The following is a 25015-nucleotide window of genomic DNA, read 5'->3' on the forward strand; positions in this document are numbered from 1 at the left end:
AAGACCACAGCAGAGACTATATCCATAAACACATTCTCCCCAAATGCTGAGTGATATTGTGTGTGTGTGCTGTGTGCAGCTGTCGTCAGCTCTGCTGTTTGATGCAGTCCATGTGGTGGCAAGTGCGGTGCAGGAGCTGAACAGGAGTCAGGAGATCGGTGTGAAACCCCTCAGCTGTACCTCCCCGCAGATCTGGCAGCACGGCACCAGCCTGATGAACTACCTGCGCATGGTCAGTTTGTGTGTTGGGGTGTGTGTGTGTGTGTGTGTGTGTGTGTGTGTGTGGTCTCAGCAGTTATATACTGACATTTATTTCTCTTTTTGTCTAACTTGAACCTGAGCTGTAATTTAGCCAGTTTCTAACAGTCTGACGGTAATAATTGTGGAGTGATTTTAGTCCAGTATGAATCTGCAGTGTGTGTAGTTTTACAGTCTGACTGTAATAATTGTGGAGTGATTTTAATCCAGTATGAATCTGCAGTGTGTAGTTTTACAGTCTGACTGTAATAATTGTGGAGCGATTTTAATCCAGTATGAATCTGCAGTGTGTGTAGTTTTACAGTCTGACTGTAATAATTGTGGAGTGATTTTAATCCAGTATGAATCTGCAGTGTGTAGTTTTACAGTCTGACTGTAATAATTGTGGAGTGATTTTAATCCAGTATGAATCTGCAGTGTGTGTAGTTTTACAGTCTGACTGTAATAATTGTGGAGTGATTTTAATCCAGTATGAATCTGCAGTGTGTAGTTTTACAGTCTGACGGTTATAATTGTGGAGTGATTTTAATCCAGTATGAATCTGCAGTGTGTGTAGTTTTACAGTCTGACTGTAATAATTGTGGAGTGATTTTAATCCAGTATGAATCTGCAGTGTGTGTAGTTTTACAGTCTGACTATAATAATTGTGGAGTGATTTTAATCCAGTATGAATCTGCAGTGTGTGTAGTTTTACAGTCTGACTGTAATAATTGTGGAGTGATTTTAATCCAGTATGAATCTGCAGTGTGTAGTTTTACAGTCTGACGGTAATAATTGTGGAGTGATTTTAATCCAGTATGAATCTGCAGTGTGTGTAGTTTTACAGTCTGACTGTAATAATTGTGGAGTGATTTTAATCCAGTATGAATCTACAGTGTGTGTAGTTTTACAGTCTGACTGTAATAATTGTGGAGTGATTTTAATCCAGTATGAATCTGCAGTGTGTAGTTTTACGGTCTGACGGTAATAATTATGGAGTGATTTTAATCCAGTATGAATCTGCAGCGTGTGTAGTTTTACAGTCTGACGGTAATAATTATGGAGTGATTTTAATCCAGTATGAATCTGCAGTGTGTGTAGTTTTACAGTCTGACTGTAATAATTGTGGAGTGATTTTAATCCAGTATGAATCTGCAGTGTGTAGTTTTACAGTCTGACTGTAATAATTGTGGAGTGATTTTAATCCAGTATGAATCTGCAGTGTGTAGTTTTACAGTCTGACTATAATAATTGTGGAGTGATTTTAATCCAGTATGAATCTGCAGTGTGTGTAGTTTTACAGTCTGACTGTAATAATTGTGGAGTGATTTTAATCCAGTATGAATCTGCAGCGTGTGTAGTTTTACAGTCTGACGGTAATAATTGTGGAGTGATTTTAATCCAGTATGAATCTGCAGTGTGTGTAGTTTTACAGTCTGACTGTAATAATTGTGGAGTGATTTTAATCCAGTATGAATCTACAGTGTGTGTAGTTTTACAGTCTGACTGTAATAATTGTGGAGTGATTTTAATCCAGTATGAATCTGCAGTGTGTAGTTTTACGGTCTGACGGTAATAATTATGGAGTGATTTTAATCCAGTATGAATCTGCAGCGTGTGTAGTTTTACAGTCTGACGGTAATAATTGTGGAGTGATTTTAATCCAGTATGAATCTGCAGTTTGTAGTTTTACAGTCTGACGGTAATAATTGTGGAGTGATTTTAATCCAGTATGAATCTGCAGTGTGTGTAGTTTTACAGTCTGACTGTAATAATTGTGGAGTGATTTTAATCCAGTATGAATCTACAGTGTGTGTAGTTTTACAGTCTGACTGTAATAATTGTGGAGTGATTTTAATCCAGTATGAATCTGCAGTGTGTGTAGTTTTACAGTCTGACTGTAATAATTATGGAGTGATTTTAATCCAGTATGAATCTGCAGTGTGTGTAGTTTTACAGTCTGACTGTAATAATTGTGGAGTGATTTTAATCCAGTATGAATCTGCAGCGTGTGTAGTTTTACAGTCTGACGGTAATAATTGTGGAGTGATTTTAATCCAGTATGAATCTGCAGTGTGTGTAGTTTTACAGTCTGACTGTAATAATTGTGGAGTGATTTTAATCCAGTATGAATCTACAGTGTGTGTAGTTTTACAGTCTGACTGTAATAATTGTGGAGTGATTTTAATCCAGTATGAATCTGCAGTGTGTAGTTTTACGGTCTGACGGTAATAATTATGGAGTGATTTTAATCCAGTATGAATCTGCAGCGTGTGTAGTTTTACAGTCTGACGGTAATAATTGTGGAGTGATTTTAATCCAGTATGAATCTGCAGTTTGTAGTTTTACAGTCTGACGGTAATAATTGTGGAGTGATTTTAATCCAGTATGAATCTACAGTGTGTGTGGTTTTACAGTCTGACTGTAATAATTGTGGAGTGATTTTAATCCAGTATGAATCTGCAGTGTGTGTAGTTTTACAGTCTGACTGTAATAATTGTGGAGTGATTTTAATCCAGTATGAATCTGCAGTGTGTAGTTTTACGGTCTGACTGTAATAATTGTGGAGTGATTTTAATCCAGTATGAATCTGCAGTGTGTGTAGTTTTACAGTCTGACTGTAATAATTGTGGAGTGATTTTAATCCAGTATGAATCTGCAGTGTGTAGTTTTACAGTCTGACGGTAATAATTGTTGAGTGATTTTAATCCAGTATGAATCTGCAGTGTGTAGTTTTACAGTCTGACTGTAATAATTGTGGAGTGATTTTAATCCAGTATGAATCTGCAGTGTGTAGTTTTACAGTCTGACTGTAATAATTGTGGAGTGATTTTAATCCAGTATGAATCTGCAGTGTGTAGATTTACAGTCTGACTGTAATAATTGTGGAGTGATTTTAATCCAGTATGAATCTGCAGTGTGTAGTTTTACAGTATGACTGTAATAATTGTGGAGTGATTTTAATCCAGTATGAATCTACAGTGTGTGTAGTTTTACAGTCTGACTGTAATAATTGTGGAGTGATTTTAATCCAGTATGAATCTGCAGTGTGTAGTTTTACAGTCTGATTGTAATAATTGTGGAGTGATTTTAATCCAGTATGAATCTGCAGTGTGTGTAGTTTTACAGTCTGACTGTAATAATTGTGGAGTGATTTTAATCCAGTATGAATCTGCAGTGTGTGTAGTTTTACAGTCTGACTGTAATAATTGTGGAGTGATTTTAATCCTGTATGAATCTGCAGTGTGTAGTTTTACAGTCTGACTGTAATAATTGTGGAGTGATTTTAATCCAGTATGAATCTGCAGTAATGATTTAATGTTGCTCTGTGTCTCAGGTGGAATATGATGGTCTAACAGGTCATGTTGAGTTCAACAGCAAAGGCCAGAGGACCAACTACACCCTGCACATTTTGGAGAAACACAAAACGGGACACAAGCAGGTAACATATATATGCACAAACACACATATTCACAATATCGTTGATCCTACATGAACATTATGGCTTTTTTATGGGTGTTTGTAGTGAGTGGTTTTCTCTCTGTGTTCTAGATTGGTATCTGGTTCTCTAATAATACCCTGGTCATGAACTCCACCAGTCTGGACATCAATGTTTCTGAGACACTTGCCAACAAGACCCTTATAGTCACCACCATACTGGTGAGGTCGAAATGCACTCCAAGCACAAAGAACTGGCTGGTATCTATTCACACGACTGACGTTTGTGTGTCCCAACATTTTAACCTGTAGGAGAACCCGTATGTGATGAGGAAGGTGAATTACCAGGAACTGGAGGGGAACGAGCAGTACGAAGGCTTCTGTGTGGACATGCTGAGGGAACTGTCTGACATCCTGAAGTTCACCTACCGAATCAAACTAGTGGACGACGGCCTTTACGGAGCCCCAGAGCCCAACGGTTCCTGGACAGGCATGGTGGGGGAACTCATCAACAGGGTATGGACACAACTCCCAACATAGATATTCACATTTCATATATAACATTCTGACCACCCCCTTGTTTCTACATTTGTCCATTTTATCCATTTGTCCACTTTGTAGTTCTACAGTTACAGACTGTAGTCCATCTGTTTCTCTGATACTCTGTTACCCCCATGGACCCTCACAGAGCAGGTACTATTTGGGTGGTGGGTCATTCTCAGCACTGCAGTAACACTGATGTGGTGGTGGTGTGTTAGTGTGTGTTGTGCTGGTACGAGTGGATCAGACACAGCAGTGCTGCTGTAGTTTTTAAACACTGTGTCCACTCACTGTCCACTCTATTAGACACTCCTACCTTGTTGGTCCACCTTGTAGATGTAAAGTCAGAGACGACAGCTCATCTGCTGCTGCACAGTTTGTGCTGGTCATCCTCTAGTCCTTCATCAGTGGTCACAGGACGCTGTTGGCTGGATATTTTTGGTTGGTGGACTATTCTCAGTCCAGTAGTGACACTGAGGTGTTTAAAAACTCCAGCAGCACTGCTGTGTCTGATCCACTCAGACCACACTAACACACCACCACCACGTCAGTGTTACTGCAGTGCTGAGAATGACCCACCACCCACATAGTACCTGCTCTGTGAGGGTCCATGGGGGTCCTGACCACTGAAGAACAGGGTAACAGAGTATCAGAGAAACAGATGGACTACAGTCTGTAACTGTAGAACTACAGAGTGCAGCTATACAGTAAGTGGAGCTGATAAAGTGGACAATGAGCGCAGAAACAAGGAGGTGGTCATAACGTTGTCTGATCAGTGTGCTTGGAAAATATTGTCATACTAAATTCATCAGCATTGCTCTGCATTCTGTTATCCTCTTTCTCTGTTGTCTTTTCTCTGGAGCAGAAAGCTGATTTAGCCGTGGCTGCCTTCACCATCACCTCTGAGAGAGAGAAGGTCATCGATTTCTCCAAACCTTTCATGACGCTGGGCATCAGTATCCTCTACAGAGTTCATATAGTAAGATATGCAGACGTACCTACAGACGCATTTACACTCTCAGCAGCCTAGTCTTTACCCAAATAGTTGACAAATAGTCCCTCTGGTGGTGAACAGAGGTAGTACAGGCAGGGATATCTTTGGACCTCATTCACCAAAATCAAAAGTTCTTTCTCTTGTTCTCGAGAAAAGTCCTAAAAAAGTCAGTCAGATTCATGATGTGTTCTTAAAGTGCAGAACTGTTCACACCGTTGTGCTCTTGAGTGTGTAGAGTCTGTTCTTACCTAAGAACAAATCCCAAAAAAAAAACCATATTAGTGAATGTCTTCATAAAAACTGTAAGTGAACTTTAAGAAGAATTGTCTTTTTAATAATGGCCGGTGAATGAAGCCTGTTGATGTCTAAAGGAAAAAAATGAGAAAAGCTTTCATTTTTAGAAGATATTATCTTGATTTTCTATCTGTCTGTCTGTCTGTCTACCTGTCTGTCTAACTGTCTGTCTATCTGTCTGTCTGTCTGACTGTCTGGCTGTCTAATTATCTATTTATTTGTCTACCTGTCTGTCTATCTATCTATCTATCTATCTATCTATCTATCTATCTATCTATCTATCTATCTATCTATCTGTCTGTCTGTCTGTCTGTGTGTCTGTCTGTCTGTGTGTCTGTCTGTCTATCTGTCTGTCTGTATCTGTCTGTCTATCTGTCTGTCTGTATCTGTCTGTCTGTCTGTCTGTGTGTGTGTGTCTGTCTATCTGTCTGTCTGTCTGTATCTGTCTGTCTATCTGTCTGTCTGTATCTGTCTGTCTGTGTGTCTGTCTGTGTGTCTGTCTGTCTATCTGTCTGTCTGTCTGTATCTGTCTGTCTGTCTGTCTGTCTGTCTATATCTGTCTGTCTGTCTGTGTGTGTGTGTGTCTGTCTATCTGTCTGTCTGTCTGTATCTGTCTGTCTGTGTGTCTGTATCTGTCTGTCTGTGTGTCTGTCTGTGTGTCTGTCTGTCTAAAGTAAACTAAGCAATGTGAATTTTTATGTGAATGAAAAGATGAAAAGTGCTTTTTTGTTGTTTGTTCTTGTTTCTGTTCTTAATCTGTGCTACGTCTCTCCCCATCAGAGCCGAAAGCCTGGCTATTTCTCCTTCCTGGATCCCTTCTCTCCAGCTGTTTGGCTCTTCATGTTGTTGGCGTACCTGGCTGTCAGCTGTGTGCTGTTCCTCGCTGCCAGGTACGCAAACCCACGTACACAAATACTTACATGCTCAACTAGAGCCCGGCTCATAATCACAGAGAGTTGTTTATGTATTTTGTCGCCTCCAATTCCCAATCCTCTCCCCATATGGCCGGTTTGGAAGAGCCATGGCTGCCCACACTTTCTCTGTGGTGTGTGAGCGCTACACTCACTTCATTCTGATCCACCAGTCGAGTGCTGAGTGTCTCAGTGCTAAACGTTTTCAAGTTCAAGTAACCATGTAAGTTCCTGACTGTAATGTGCTCTGTAAAGAAGGGATCGCTAATGTTAGTCACTGATATGCTGTGTGGGCCACAGGGTACATCTCTCTGCTCTGAGCAGTGTGACTAATGGGCAGGACGGTCAGGAGAGCAGAATTATGACTTTAATACCAATATATCAAATGCTTAATGCAGTATCACCAAAATGATAAAATATATTAAAGCCCAACATTCATCACACTGTTTAATACAGACACAATACAGCCCAACATTCATCACACTGTGTTTAATACAGACACAATATAGCCCAACATTCATCACACTGTGTTTAATACAGACACAATATAGCCCAACATTCATCACACTGTTTAATACAGACACAATATAGCCCAACATTCATCACACTGTGTTTAATACAGACACAATATAGCCCAACATTCATCACACTGTTTAATACAGACACAATATAGCCCAACATTCATCACACTGTTTAATACAGACACAATATAGCCCAACATTCATCAGACTGTGTTTAATACAGACACAATATAGCCCAACATTCATCACACTGTGTTTAATACAGACACAATATAGCCCAACATTCATCACACTGTGTTTAATACAGACACAATATAGCCCAACATTCATCACACTGTGTTTAATACAGACATAATATAGCCCAACATTCATCACACTGTGTTTAATACAGACACAATATAGCCCAACATTCATCACACTGTGTTTAATACAGACACAATATAGCCCAACATTCATCACACTGTGTTTAATACAGACACAATATAGCCCAACATTCATCACACTGTGTTTAATACAGACACAATATAGCCCAACATTCATCACACTGTGTTTAATACAGACACAATATAGCCCAACATTCATCACACTGTTTAATACAGACACAATACAGCCCAACATTCATCACACTGTTTAATACAGACACAATATAGCCAAACATTCATCACACTGTGTTTAATACAGACACAATATAGCCCAACATTCATCACACTGTGTTTAATACAGACACAATATAACCCAACATTCATCACACTGTTTAATACAGACACAATATAGCCCAACATTCATCACACTGTGTTTAATACAGACACAATATAGCCAAACATTCATCACATTGTGTTTAATACAGACACAATATAGCCCAACATTCATCACACTGTGTTTAATACAGACACAATATAGCCCAACATTCATCACACTGTGTTTAATACAGACACAATATAGCCCAACATTCATCACACTGTTTAATACAGACACAATATAGCCCAACATTCATCAGACTGTGTTTAATACAGACACAATATAGCCCAACATTCATCACACTGTGTTTAATACAGACACAATATAGCCCAACATTCATCACACTGTGTTTAATACAGACACAATATAGCCCAACATTCATCACACTGTGTTTAATACAGACACAATATAGCCCAACATTCATCACACTGTTTAATACAGACACAATATAGCCCAACATTCATCACACTGTGTTTAATACAGACACAATATAGCCCAACATTCATCACACTGTGTTTAATACAGACACAATATAGCCCAACATTCATCACACTGTGTTTAATACAGACACAATATAGCCCAACATTCATCACACTGTGTTTAATACAGACACAATATAGCCCAACATTCATCACACTGTGTTTAATACAGACACAATATAGCCCAACATTCATCACACTGTGTTTAATACAGACACAATATAGCCCAACATTCATCACACTGTGTTTAATACAGACACAATATAGCCCAACATTCATCACACTGTGTTTAATACAGACACAATATAGCCCAACATTCATCACACTGTGTTTAATACAGACACAATATAGCCCAACATTCATCACACTGTGTTTAATACAGACACAATATAGCCCAACATTCATCACACTGTGTTTAATACAGACACAATATAGCCCAACATTCATCACACTGTGTTTAATACAGACACAATATAGCCCAACATTCATCACACTGTGTTTAATACAGACACAATATAGCCCAACATTCATCACACTGTGTAAAAAAGACACAATATAGCCCAACATTCATCACACTGTGTTTAATACAGACACAATATAGCCCAACATTCATCACACTGTGTTTAATACAGACACAATATAGCCCAACATTCATCACACTGTGTTTAATACAGACACAATATAGCCCAACATTCATCACACTGTGTTTAATACAGACACAATACAGCCCAACATTCATCACACTGTTTAATACAGACACAATATAGCCCAACATTCATCACACTGTGTTTAATACAGACACAATATAGCCCAACATTCATCACACTGTGTTTAATACAGACACAATATAGCCCAACATTCATCACACTGTGTTAATACAGAACACAATATAGCCCAACATTCATCACACTGTGTTTAATACAGACAACAATATAGCCCAACATTCATCACACTGTGTTTAATACAGACACAATATAGCCCAACATTCATCACACTGTGTTTAATACAGATACAATATAGCCCAACATTCATCACACTGTTTAATACAGACACAATATAGCCCAACATTCATCACACTGTGTTTAATACAGATACAGTATAGCCCAACATTCATCACACTGTGTTTAATACAGACACAATATAGCCCAACATTCATCACACTGTGTTCAATACAGACACAATATAGCCCAACATTCATCACACTGTGTTTAATACAGACACAATATAGCCCAACATTCATCACACTGTGTTTAATACAGACACAATACAGCCCAACATTCATCACACTGTGTTTAATACAGACACAATATAGCCCAACATTCATCACACTGTGTTTAATACAGACACAATATAGCCCAACATTCATCACACTGTGTTTAATACAGACACAATACAGCCCAACATTCATCACACTGTGTTTAATACAGACACAATATAGCCCAACATTCATCACACTGTGTTTAATACAGACACAATATAGCCCAACATTCATCACACTGTGTTTAATACAGACACAATATAGCCCAACATTCATCACACTGTGTTTAATACAGACACAATATAGCCAACATTCATCACACTGTGTTAATACAGACACAATATAGCCCAACATTCATCACACTGTGTTTAATACAGACACAATATAGCCCAACATTCATCACACTGGTGTTTAATACAGACACAATATAGCCCAACATTCATCACACTGTGTTTAATACAGACACAATATAGCCCAACATTCATCACACTGTTTAATACAGACACAATATAGCCCAACATTCATCACACTGTGTTTAATACAGACACATATAGCCCAACATTCATCACACTGTGTTTAATACAGACACAATATAGCCCAACATTCATCACACTGTGTTTAATACAGACACAATATAGCCCAACATTCATCACACTGTGTTTAATACAGACACAATATAGCCCAACATTCATCAACACTGTGTTTAATACAGACACAATATAAGCCCAACATTCATCACACTGTTTAATACAGACACAAATATAGCCCCAACATTCATCACACTGTGTTTAATACAGACACAATATCAGCCCAACATTACATCAACACTGTGTTTAATACAGACACAATACAGCCCAAAATCATGCACACTGTGTTAATACAGACACAATAGAGCCCAACATTCATACACACTGTGTTTAATACAGACACAATATAGCCCAACATTCATCACAACTGTTTAATACAGACACAATATAGCCCAACATTCATCACACTGTTTAATACAGACACAATATAGCCCAACATTCATCACACTGGTTTTAATACAGATACAATATACGCCCAACATTCATCACACTGTGTTTAATACAGACACTAATATAGCCCAACATTCATCACACTGTGTTTAATACAGACACAATATAGCCCAACATTCATCACACTGTGTTTAATACAGACACAATATAGCCCAACAATTCATCACACTGTGTTTAATACAGACACAATATAGCCCAACATTCATCACACTGTGTTTAATACAGACACAATATAGCCCAACATTCATCACACTGTGTTTAATACAGACACAATATAGCCCAACATTCATCACACTGTTTAATACAGACACAATACAGCCCAACATTCATCACACTGTTTTAATACAGACACAATATAGCCAACATTCATCACACTGTGTTTAATACAGACACAATATAGCCCAACATTCATCACAACTGTTTTAATACAGACACAATATAACCAACATTCATCACACTGTTTAATACAGACACAATATAGCCCAACATTCATCACACTGTGTTTAATACAGACACAATATAGCCAAACATTCATCACATTGTGTTTAATACAGACACAATAATAGCCCAACATTCATCACACTGTGTTTAATACAGACACAATATAGCCCAACATTTCATCACACTGTGTTTAATACAGACAACAATATAGCCCAACATTCATCACACTGTTTAATACAGACACAATATTAGCCCAACATTCATCAGACTGTGTTTAATACAGACACAATATAGCCCAACATTCATCACACTGTGTTTAATACAGACACAATATAGCCCAACATTCATCACACTGTGTTTAATACAGACACAATATAGCCCAACATTCATCACACTGTGTTTAATACAGACACAATATAGCCCAACATTCATCATACTGTGTTTAATACAGACACAATATAGCCCAACATTCATCACACTGTTTAATACAGACACAATATAGCCCAACATTCATCACACTGTGTTTAATACAGACACAATATAGCCCAACATTCATCACACTGTGTTTAATACAGACACAATACAGCCCAACATTCATCACACTGTGTTTAATACAGACACAATATAGCCCAACATTCATCACACTGTGTTTAATACAGACACAATATAGCCCAACATTCATCACACTGTTTAATACAGACACAATATAGCCCAACATTCATCACACTGTTTAATACAGACACAATATAGCCCAACATTCATCACACTGTTTAATACAGGCACAATATAGCCCAACATTCATCACACTGTTTAATACAGACACAATATAGCCCAACATTCATCACACTGTGTTTAATACAGACACAATATAGCCCAACATTCATCACACTGTGTTTAATACAGACACAATATAGCCCAACATTCATCACACTGTGTTTAATACAGACACAATATAGCCCAACATTCATCACACTGTGTTTAATACAGACACAATATAGCCCAACATTCATCACACTGTGTTTAATACAGACACAATATAGCCAAACATTAATCACACTGTTTTAATACAGACACAATATAGCCCAACATTCATCACACTGTTTAATACAGACACAATATAGCCCAACATTCATCACACTGTGTTTAATACAGACACAATATAGCCCAACATTCATCACACTGTGTTTTAATACAGACACAATATAGCCCAACATTCATCACACTGTTTTAATACAGACACAATATAGCCCAACATTCATCACACTGTGTTAATACAGACACAATATAGCCCAACATTCATCACACTGTTTAATACAGACACAATATAGCCCAACATTCATCACACTGTGTTAATACAGACACAATATAGCCCAACATTCATCACACTGTGTTTAATACAGACACAATATAGCCCAACATTCATCACACTGTGTTTAATACAGACACAATATAGCCCAACATTCATCACACTGTGTTTAATACAGACACAATATAGCCCAACATTCATCACACTGTGTTTAATACAGACACAATATAGCCCAACATTCATCACACTGTGTTTAATACAGACACAATATAGCCCAACATTCATCACACTGTGTTTAATACAGACACAATATAGCCCAACATTCATCACACTGTGTTTAATACAGACACAATATAGCCCAACATTCATCACACTGTGTTTAATACAGACACAATATAGCCCAACATTCATCACACTGTGTTTAATACAGACACAATATAGCCCAACATTCATCACACTGTGTTTAATACAGACACAATATAGCCCAACATTCATCACACTGTGTTTAATACAGACACAATATAGCCCAACATTCATCACACTGTTTAATACAGACACAATATAGCCCAACATTCATCACACTGTGTTAATACAGACACAATATAGCCCAACATTCATCACACTGTGTTTAATACAGACACAATATAGCCCAACATTCATCACACTGTGTTTAATACAGACACAATATAGCCCAACATTCATCACACTGTGTTAATACAGACACAATATAGCCCAACATTCATCACACTGGTTTAATACAGACACAATATAGCCCAACATTCATCACACTGTGTTTAATACAGACACAATATAGCCCAACATTCATCACACTGTGTTTAATACAGACACAATATAGCCCAACATTCATCACACTGTGTTTAATACAGACACAATATAGCCCAACATTCATCACACTGTGTTTAATACAGACACAATATAGCCCAACATTCATCACACTGTGTTTAATACAGACACAATATAGCCCAACATTCATCACACTGTGTTTAATACAGACACAATATAGCCCAACATTCATCACACTGTGTTTAATACAGACACAATATAGCCCAACATTCATCACACTGTGTTTAATACAGACACAATATAGCCCAACATTCATCACACTGTGTTTAATACAGACACAATATAGCCCAACATTCATCACACTGTGTTTAATACAGACACAATATAGCCCAACATTCATCACACTGTGTTTAATACAGACACAATATAGCCCAACATTCATCACACTGTGTTTAATACAGACACAATATAGCCCAACATTCATCACACTGTGTTTAATACAGACACAATATAGCCCAACATTCATCACACTGTGTTTAATACAGACACAATATAGCCCAACATTCATCACACTGTGTTTAATACAGACACAATACAGCCCAACATTCATCACACTGTGTTTAATACAGACACAATATAGCCCAACATTCATCACACTGTGTTTAATACAGACACAATATAGCCCAACATTCATCACACTGTGTTTAATACAGACACAATATAGCCCAACATTCATCACACTGTGTTTAATACAGACACAATATAGCCCAACATTCATCACACTGTGTTTAATACAGATACAATATAGCCCAACATTCATCACACTGTGTTTAATACAGACACAATATAGCCCAACATTCATCACACTGTGTTAATACAGACACAATATAGCCCAACATTCATCACACTGTGTTTAATACAGACACAATATAGCCCAACATTCATCACACTGTGTTTAATACAGACACAATATAGCCCAACATTCATCACACTGTGTTTAATACAGACACAATATAGCCCAACATTCATCACACTGTGTTTAATACAGACACAATATAGCCCAACATTCATCACACTGTGTTTAATACAGACACAATATAGCCAACATTCATCACACTGTGTTTAATACAGACACAATACAGCCCAACATTCATCACACTGTGTTTAATACAGACACAATATAGCCCAACATTCATCACACTGTGTTTAGTACAGACACAATACAGCCCAACATTCATCACACTGTGTTTAATACAGATACAATATAGCCCAACATTCATCACACTGTTTATTACAGACACAATATAGCCCAACATTCATCACACTGTGTTTAATACAGACACAATATAGCCCAACATTCATCACACTGTGTTTAATACAGACACAATATAGCCAAACATTCATCACACTGTGTTTAATACAGACACAATATAGCCCAACATTCATCACACTGTGTTTAATACAGACACAATATAGCCCAACATTCATCACACTGTGTTTAATACAGACACAATATAGCCCAACATTCATCACACTGTGTTTAATACAGACACAATATAGCCCAACATTCATCACACTGTGTTTAATACAGACACAATATAGCCAAACATTCATCACACTGTGTTTAATACAGACACAATATAGCCCAACATTCATCACACTGTGTTTAATACAGACACAATATAGCCCAACATTCATCACACTGTTTTTAATACAGACACAATATAGCCCAACATTCATCACACTGTTTAATACAGACACAATATAGCCCAACATTCATCACACTGTTTAATACAGACACAATATAGCCCAACATTCATCACACTGTGTTTAATACAGGCACAATATAGCCCAACATTCATCACACTGTGTTTAATTCAGACACAATATAGCCCAACATTCATCACACTGTGTTTAATACAGATACAATATAGCCCAACATTCATCACACTGTGTTTAATACAGATACAAAATAGCCCAACATTCATCACACTGTGTTTAATACAGATACAATATAGCCCAACATTCATCACACTGTGTTTAATACAGACACAATATAGCCCAACATTCATCACACTGTGTTTAATACAGACACAATACAGCCCAACATTCATCACACTGTTTAATACAGACACAATATAGCCCAACATTCATCACACTGTTTAATACAGACACAATATAGCCCAACATTCATCACACTGTGTTTAATACAGACACAATATAGCCCAACATTCATCACACTGTGTTTAATACAGACACAATATAGCCCAACATTCATCACACTGTGTTTAATACAGATACAATATAGCCCAACATTCATCACACTGTGTTTAATACAGACACAATATAGCCCAACATTCATCACACTGTTTAATACAGACACAATATAGCCCAACATTCATCACACTGTTTAATACAGACACAATATAGCCCAACATTCATCACACTGTGTTTAATACAGACACAATATAGCCCAACATTCATCACACTGTGTTTAATACAGATACAATATAGCCCAACATTCATCACACTGTGTTTAATACAGACACAATACAGCCCAACATTCATCACACTGTTTAATACAGACACAATATAGCCCAACATTCATCACACTGTTTAATACAGACACAATATAGCCCAACATTCATCACACTGTGTTTAATGCAGACACAATATAGCCCAACATTCATCACACTGTGTTTAATACAGACACAATATAGCCCAACATTCATCACACTGTGTTTAATACAGACACAAAATAGCCCAACATTCATCACACTGTTTTTAATACAGACACAATATAGCCCAACATTCATCACACTGTGTTTAATACAGACACAATATAGCCCAACATTCATCACACTGTGTTTAATACAGACACAATATAGCCCAACATTCATCACACTGTTTAATACAGACACAATATAGCCCAACATTCATCACACTGTTTAATACAGACGCAATATAGCCCAACATTCATCACACTGTGTTTAATACAGACACAATATAGCCCAACATTCATCACACTGTGTTTAATACAGACACAATATAGCCCAACATTCATCACACTGTGTTTAATACAGACAAAATATAGCCAAACATTCATCACACTGTTTAATACAGACACAATATAGCCCAACATTCATCACACTGTGTTTAATGTAGACACAATATAGCCCAACATTCATCACACTGTGTTTAATACAGACACAATATAGCCCAACATTCATCACACTGTTTAATACAGACACAATATAGCCCAACATTCATCACACTGTTTTTAATACAGACACAATATAGCCCAACATTCATCACACTGTGTTTAATACAGACACAATATAGCCCAACATTCATAACACTGTGTTTAATACAGACACAATATAGCCCAACATTCATCACACTGTGTTTAATACAGACACAATATAGCCCAACATTCATCACACTGTTTTTAATACAGACACAATATAGCCCAACATTCATCACACTGTGTTTAATACAGACACAATATAGCCAAACATTCATCACACTGTGTTTAATACAGACACAATATAGCCCAACATTCATCACACTGTGTTTAATACAGACACAATATAGCCCAACATTCATCACACTGTGTTTAATGTAGACACAATATAGCCCAACATTCATCACACTGTGTTTAATACAGACACAATATAGCCCAACATTCATCACACTGTGTTTAATACAGACACAAAATAGCCCAACATTCAACACACTGTTTTTAATACAGACACAATATAGCCCAACATTCATCACACTGTGTTTAATACAGACACAATATAGCCCAACATTCATCACACTGTGTTTAATACAGACACAATATAGCCCAACATTCATCACACTGTTTAATACAGACACAATATAGCCCAACATTCATCACACTGTTTAATACAGACGCAATATAGCCCAACATTCATCACACTGTGTTTAATACAGACACAATATAGCCCAACATTCATCACACTGTGTTTAATACAGACACAATATAGCCCAACATTCATCACACTGTGTTTAATACAGACACAATACAGCCCAACATTCATCACACTGTGTTTAATACAGACACAATATAGCCCAACATTCATCACACTGTGTTTAATACAGACACAATATAGCCAAACATTCATCACACTGTTTAATACAGACACAATATAGCCCAACATTCATCACACTGTGTTTAATGTAGACACAATATAGCCCAACATTCATCACACTGTGTTTAATACAGACACAATATAGCCCAACATTCATCACACTGTTTAATACAGACACAATATAGCCCAACATTCATCACACTGTTTTTAATACAGACACAATATAGCCCAACATTCATCACACTGTGTTTAATACAGACACAATATAGCCCAACATTCATAACACTGTGTTTAATACAGACACAATATAGCCCAACATTCATCACACTGTGTTTAATACAGACACAATATAGCCCAACATTCATCACACTGTTTTTAATACAGACACAATATAGCCCAACATTCATCACACTGTGTTTAATACAGACACAATATAGCCAAACATTCATCACACTGTGTTTAATACCGACACAATATAGCCCAACATTCATCACACTGTGTTTAATACAGACACAATAAAGCCCAACATTCATCACACTGTGTTTAATACAGACACAATATAGCCCAACATTCATCACACTGTTTAATACAGATACAATATAGCCCAACATTCATCACACTGTTTAATACAGATACAATATAGCCCAACATTCATCACACTGTTTAATACAGACGCAATATAGCCCAACATTCATCACACTGTGTTTAATACAGACACAATATAGCCCTACATTCATCACACTGTGTTTAATACAGACACAATATAGCCCAACATTCATCACACTGTTTAATACAGACACAATATAGCCCAACATTCATCACACTGTGTTTAATACAGACACAATATAGCCCAACATTCATCACACTGTGTTTAATACAGACACAATATAGCCCAACATTCATCACACTGTGTTTAATGTAGACACAATATAGCCCAACATTCATCACACTGTGTTTAATACAGATACAATATAGCCCAACATTCATCACACTGTGTTTAATACAGACACAATATAGCCCAACATTCATCACACTGTTTAATACAGACACAATATAGCCCAACATTCATCACACTGTTTTTAATACAGACACAATATAGCCCAACATTCATCACACTGTGTTTAATACAGACACAATATAGCCCAACATTCATCACACTGTGTTTAATACAGACACAATATAGCCCAACATTCATCACACTGTGTTTAATACAGACACAATATAGCCCAACATTCATCACACTGTTTAATACAGATACAATATAGCCCAACATTCATCACACTATATTTTATACAATATATATTAACATTCATCATGCCGTGTTATAGCAAATATAATATAGCCTAACGTCTCATAGTCTGCTTAAGTCTTATGTTAATTTATTTCTAGAAGCTGTTACTGAATAAAATCCTTCATGTTTAAGTTTTAACCTACTAAAATAAGTAAGGGAAAATGTTGACTGTTGAATTATTTTCAGTGCTGTAGCACCGAACTTGTGATGCATTGTTCACTGCTGTGAATCAGGCACACGCATATGCTGTATATTCTCATATATATGGACTTCTGTATAACGCATTCTCAAATAGGTCACAGTGAGTGTTTCTATTTCTGTTTCTTTTTGTCAGGTTAAGCCCATACGAGTGGTACAACCCTCATCCGTGCCTACGGGAGCGCAGGGACATGCTGGAGAACCAGTACACGCTGGGGAACAGCCTGTGGTTTCCAGTGGGAGGCTTCATGCAGCAAGGCTCAGAAATCATGCCCAAAGCCCTGTCCACTCGCTGTGTCAGTGGAGTCTGGTTAGTGTGGGTGTGTGCTTGGGTGTGCACCACATACATGCAGAGGTACAGTTGTGAGAAAAAGGGGATAGTGTAAACTGGGTCCAGTACCTGGTGAAACAGTGAATGTGCATTATAGAGCTGGACCAAACTAATTTATGTTATCAATGATGTCAATGATATGAAATTATTGGCAATGAATCATGTTGTTTATCAGCTGGTTTGATGACAATTGCACCTTCCATTCATTTCACATAAAAAAGGGAAATACAGATAGCGCAGACAGTAGAACCCACCAAAAACACTATGAAAACACTTTAATGTCATCTAAAAAAGGTAGCTTCCTATATGACAGTGGTTCCTAAACTGTGGTACATGTACCAAAGGAATACTCCTTACCTTGTCAATCAGTTGCCTTTCTGGTGGCTTTTCGGCCTTGCTCCTTTCATAAAGAACATTTCTGAGCAGACATTATGGCCTCGTCTGAGTCTTTTTCGGACTGATGCCACACTGGTGTCAGAAGTGGGATTTTGACACTGAAATAGTGTCAAACATTCTTTGTAGAACCATATACTCTTTATAATCTTTAGTACCATTCACCATGCAAAGCATGAATAGGTTCTATATGGAACTCATGGTTCTATGCAGAACCACCCTTACTAAAGAACCGCCTTGTTTTAAGAGGGTAGTGCATTTTATAGCCTCTGCCACGAACACAAGTGGTCTGAAATGTTCAAGACTGTCTTGTTTCTACCATCACTAGTTGTCGATCATAAGACTGGAGCAGATTATACATGAATTTCTGAGGATTATGGGCTTCCATGAGTCAAGCAGATGGAAGAAGTTCATGATCAGCTCTTCCTAAGAGTGGACATGCTACAAAGTTTAGCACAAGGGCTCACAGACAAGTGAGAAAGAACCCTGGGGTAACACTCAGGGTCTGAAAACATCTGTGTTCATGAGTCTTCTATAAGAAAAACTCTCTCTCTCTCTCTCTCTCTCTCTCTCTCTCTCTCTCTCTCTCTCTCTCTTTCTCTCTCTCTCTCTCTCTCTCTCTCTCTCTCTATCTATCTATCTATCTATCTATCTATCTATCTATCTATCTATCTGTCTCAGGTGGGCGTTCACTCTGATCATAATCTCCTCATATACGGCCAATCTGGCTGCATTTCTAACCGTGCAGAGAATGGAGGCCCCTATAGAGTCACCCGATGACCTGGCAGACCAAACCAACATCCAGTATGGCACCATTCATGGGGGGAGCACCATGACCTTCTTTATGGTATGAACCATGTGATTCTCAGTCCAGTCTCCGTTTCTTCTTAGCTTTTAGCCTTTTCTTCCTCTCTTTCTCACAGATGTCAAAAACACGACATGCAGTTTTTTTTGTCCAATATTTCGTTTAATTTCATTATTATCCATTAATTTAATAAGTAAATGACATATATCAAATTATTTTACCTCCTTACCACTTTAAAAATAGGTTTCACTTAAGCCATTTAAGCCTCCCAATGACTAAAAATGTCAGGTGGTGCGACGGTTCAAGCAGGTGAATTATAGTTTTTCTCAATTGCTAAACACATTTAAGGAAAGTCTTCAATGTCCTCACTTAGTCTTCATTGTCACCTTCTTAGAAAAGTAGGAGTGTCCCTTTGCAAACATGTTAAAGGTGCAGCGTGTAAGATTTGGGGGATCTATTAGCAGAACTTGAGTGTAGTATACAAAACCATGTGTTCATTAGTGTATAATCACCTGTAACTCTGAATCGTTGTGTTTTTGTTAGCTGAGAATGAGCCCTACATAGGGAGTGGGTCCTCGCCCAACAGAGACCGCCATGTTGCGCTATAGTAGCCCCAAACAGACAAACCAAACCTTTTGTGTTTTTACATTGAAGCGGCAGCTTAAATTTGGTGGCACTTTAGCTCCAGTTAGAAGGAGTAGTGGTTTCTACAATTTTGTGTTGTGAGAAGTTTGAGACCCCAAATATTGACAAATGGAGGATCTTTCTTGTTATTTAGCACAAGATAAAGTGAGGAGTGAATCCTCATCATCAAAGGAGCAAAATCGTGAAAAAGCAAAACGAGATCAGGACGGGCGACGGCATAAAACTTGACAGCAAGTACAGTAGGTTCTACTTCACGCTTGGAAAGGGAGGGGTGAGGGAGGGGTACTCAGTTGGTTGTAATCTGCAACCTCACCACTAGATGCCACCAAATCTTACACACTGCATCTTTAACACGTTCTTAATGCTTTGTCATTTTCAGACCGTTTTGGCCTCTGTTTTGTAATGTGAATAATAAACTGCATAGATGGACAGAATTGTTTAAGCAATTGAGAAAAACTGTACGCAAACAATTAATAAAGGTTCAATTCTAAATGAAAAAGATCAGCATGATTTTATGAAACCTTTAAAATCATAACACCTATAGAACAATAGGGCAGCAATAGGGCAGAAAGTCTTCAACTGATCTGAAATAAATGCTGATTTCCTCACATCGGTCACGCGGTACAACTGACAACCAATCGCTTTTATTTTGGCCTGCCTTTAAGAGCCGATGTTTTTAATTGTAAAGAAGCCCTTAAGTGACTTTAACTGTGCAAAGTCAGCAGCCCTACTGCAGGAATTGCATACTGCATTGTTGAGCTGTAGCCCGTCAGGTGGTGCGACTTTAGGAAAAACATGAAAATGTAGAATATGTAATAATAATTTTAAAATGTATAAACCTGAGCTCCAGAGCGAGGGTTTCAACCAGTACCCAAGTACAAAGACTAGGTTATACATGGTTTTCAGTAGCTAATGTGTGGTTACACCGGCTGACGTTTTCAGAGTGACAACTGAATATAAATAAGAATATTTTAATAAGAACTTTTTAAATGATCGTTTGTCATTGACCCACACCACCTGTACCGTATGGTAGAAGCACGTTAGGTTATGTTTGTGTTTGAAAGCCCATATGCTTGTGTTTGGACGAGTGCTGCGCTTTGTTTGTCGATTTGAGTTTGCGGCGGCCTCCCGAGCCTCTGTGTTGTGAGAAGCCATGTTTGCTCATGTACGAGACCTTGACGTTCTCTGTCCGTCCTTGTTGGTTTACATCTGTTTGTGTTTACGTGTTTATTTGCGTGCGTTTGTCTCCACCGAGGTGCCAGGCTGTATGTGGTTTGGCATAAATGCAGTTCAGACCCAACTGTGCTTCAGTGCTTGGCCGTTTAGTGCGAGAGCAGTGTTGTAAAACAGTTCAGCTCAGTTTGATTTCATAAACTGTAATTTAGCTCAGCAAGTGCTCTCAGCGCCCGGTGAAGATGCCTTGAAATGTCAGTGGCTAAAAAAAGCATACAGCCGCAGTAAAAAATAGATTTCGCTTAGCAAGTAATGTAGTGGTGTTGTGCGTAGCCGTCCACTCACCTGCTCTTAACAAGGACGAAGCGCTGTTGAGGCCACTGATTTTCCAACGTTTTTGCATAAATGAAACCTTGCAAGCTAAACAAAGTCGTCCAGAGTGGTTTGATGTGCACTTACTGTATAGTTTTTACTTTGTAGTTCTACAGTTACAGACTGTAGTCCATCTGTTTCATACTTTGTGAAAAGTGATCCACTGTCATGAGACCCCTGACCTTAATCTGCTCACAAGCCCATCCTAGTGTTACCACTCTTTAGACATTTACAGCTTTTTGAAAAGGGGTCTTTAAAGCAATAAGCCACGAGAGGCTGTGGGTTACTGTGATTTTACCACGGGGAAGGGTGTTGTTAGGCACGATGCAAAGTGGAGTAAAACTCCCTTCCCTGTGATAAAATCACTGTAACGCACGGCCTCAAGTGGCTTATTGCTTTTAGAAAATGGCGGCCAACATAAAATATGATAAAATACACAATTTTTCAAATTTGGTAAGTTGAATTTGCGTAGGGTATAGTTTCTAAGAAACCATGGACATGAAATGAAGAGAACGTTCGGTCACCCATCGCTATATGCACTGCAGTTATTTCATGATTTTTTTCCCTTTATGTCGTATGACAATGAACATATGGTAACACAGCACAGTTTAAGGCTAAACATTTTGCTTTATAAGTACTTTTTGGTCACCAAATTACCACTCGCTTCACAGCTCCCTGCTCCCTACATAGTGCACTACAAAGGAATGTAAATACTGGATCCTGCAGCCCAACAGAGCAAAATACAGCTTAGAAAAAGTCATTTGGGAATCAGACACATTCACGCTCGACAAATGATGCACTGTTTGGCAGGAGAGGCTAGAATTTCGAAACTTTCATAGCTAGAACACTATTTAGGAAGTACGGAGCGGTTTGGGATTCAGATCTGGGTTTGACGTGACTTCTGACTGAAACACGAACATTTGATGCGTGAAAGACATTCAGGAGACTTTTTATATTGCCGTTTTACAGTGGATCGTACTGTAAGTGCTTTAATTCAAGCCTGTGATATTAATGATGGAGCTGTTTCGGCTGTTGGCTCTTTTAGCCTGTTAGTTGGCTGACCAGCCTGGTCAACATAAGTCGTCAGCCCCTCAGTTTAAACAAAAAAACAGGTTCTTACTTCACCAGTACACTCCGTGGTCCATGAGAGCATGAAAGTCAAAGATTATTCCAGTAGTAAAACGCATTTCAGTTGTTGTGAAGTGGTCATCGGTGTGCATATCCTGTGGATCCGTTTAATAAAAGTGTTTATAACCTCCTCACCCAGTGGGCCATTTTCCTCATCCTTCCTCTACAGAACTCCCGCTACCAGACGTACCAGCGCATGTGGAACTACATGTACTCCAAGCAGCCCAGTGTGTTCGTGAAGAGCACGGAGGAGGGCATCGCCCGCGTTCTCAACTCCAAATACGCCTTCCTGCTGGAGAGCACCATGAACGAGTACCACCGCAGCCTCAACTGCAACCTCACCCAGATAGGGGGCCTGCTGGACACCAAGGGCTACGGCATCGGCATGCCTCTCGGTAAGAGGGCAGAGAACTGAAGACGTACAGCACACACATGCTGGGGTATTTGATGTGGAGGGTTAAAGACAGCAGGGCCACAGGAATACTCACTAAAGCATGGACGGAAGGAGGGTGAAATGTGGACAGGAAAGGTTTGAAATCACTGGTCATACTAACCAATGTTATTTTAGTAGCGTAAGTTGAAATAAAGGTGGGTGATATGGCAAAAATATATTAGGGTCATTCTACAGAAACGTCCACTTTTCTGTCTGTCCATAGGAGTCACTGGTGTTACTGATCCTCATTGGTGTTGCACATAATAAAGGTAACACACAGAGGCATCAAACCACATGTTGTCAATCACAGAATCCCATTAAAATATGTAATTTAATCCATTTATATTCTATTTTTTCACAATTAAAAGAATAAAGTCGGTCACACCAGTGACGTCGGCTAAAAGCTTCATAAGAGATCATGAGCTAAATGAGAGCATCGCCGAGAACTGAAAGACACGGTGGACTCGAGTGATGTCATCGGTGTGACTTTTATTTCAAAATAAGAGATTTTTTGCTACGCAGTAACACCAGTGACACGACTCCTGGGGAACTTTCATTTTATATTGTATAGTTATTGGGCATTTGCTTTCTTTATGTCAGTTAAGTTATGTAAGTTATAGTCTTGTATAGATTATTGTATTTAAAATTGCAGAAAATACATGTTTTTTTCTTCAAAATATGGCCTCAGCCTTTACACATGACTGTGGGGCCAAGCACTTTTGTGGTGCTTGGAAATCTACACTATTCTAATTGATTTAAAAACCCAAATAACTTTAATTTGAACAATTATACTTTGTTGAAAATATAAATTGTTTTATTTTAAAATATAAATAAATTGTAACCCTAACATGTTTTTAAGTGTAATATAGCTGTAAACACTATAAATTGTCATATATACAAGATGTAAACGATATATATTGTCATGTTGCCCAGCCCTAGACTGAATTACAATAAACTAGACAACTAAAGGTATTTTTAGATAACTATCACCTGATCACCACTCTTCAAATACGAGACATCCCAAATATTTAGAAACTTAATTCAATGTTCAATAAATTTTTTTTTCAGCTTTCTAAGTCACAATAAAATCGTCTACAGCTCATTATAGATCATTCTGAATACATCTATTCAGC

The 25015-nt window shown here is 38.0% G+C and overlaps 1 protein-coding gene across 2 annotated transcripts in view; it reads left to right on the top strand.

Annotated features, from left to right (window-relative positions):
- The window catches only part of grik5 (glutamate receptor, ionotropic, kainate 5), a 143043-nt gene that overhangs the window by 108746 nt on the left and 9282 nt on the right, over nt 1–25015 (top strand). For both annotated transcript variants that reach the window (XM_037537172.1, XM_037537173.1), the window contains 9 exons: nt 80–232; nt 3575–3679; nt 3790–3897; nt 3988–4191; nt 5081–5194; nt 6284–6393; nt 18739–18912; nt 20008–20173; nt 23619–23844. In XM_037537172.1, the coding sequence (XP_037393069.1) occupies nt 80–232; nt 3575–3679; nt 3790–3897; nt 3988–4191; nt 5081–5194; nt 6284–6393; nt 18739–18912; nt 20008–20173; nt 23619–23844 (1360 nt within the window). The remainder of the gene's footprint in view (nt 1–79; nt 233–3574; nt 3680–3789; nt 3898–3987; nt 4192–5080; nt 5195–6283; nt 6394–18738; nt 18913–20007; nt 20174–23618; nt 23845–25015) is intronic.

This window comes from Pygocentrus nattereri, chromosome 3, assembly GCF_015220715.1.
Source record: "Pygocentrus nattereri isolate fPygNat1 chromosome 3, fPygNat1.pri, whole genome shotgun sequence".
Taxonomy (NCBI): Eukaryota; Metazoa; Chordata; class Actinopteri; order Characiformes; family Serrasalmidae; genus Pygocentrus; species Pygocentrus nattereri.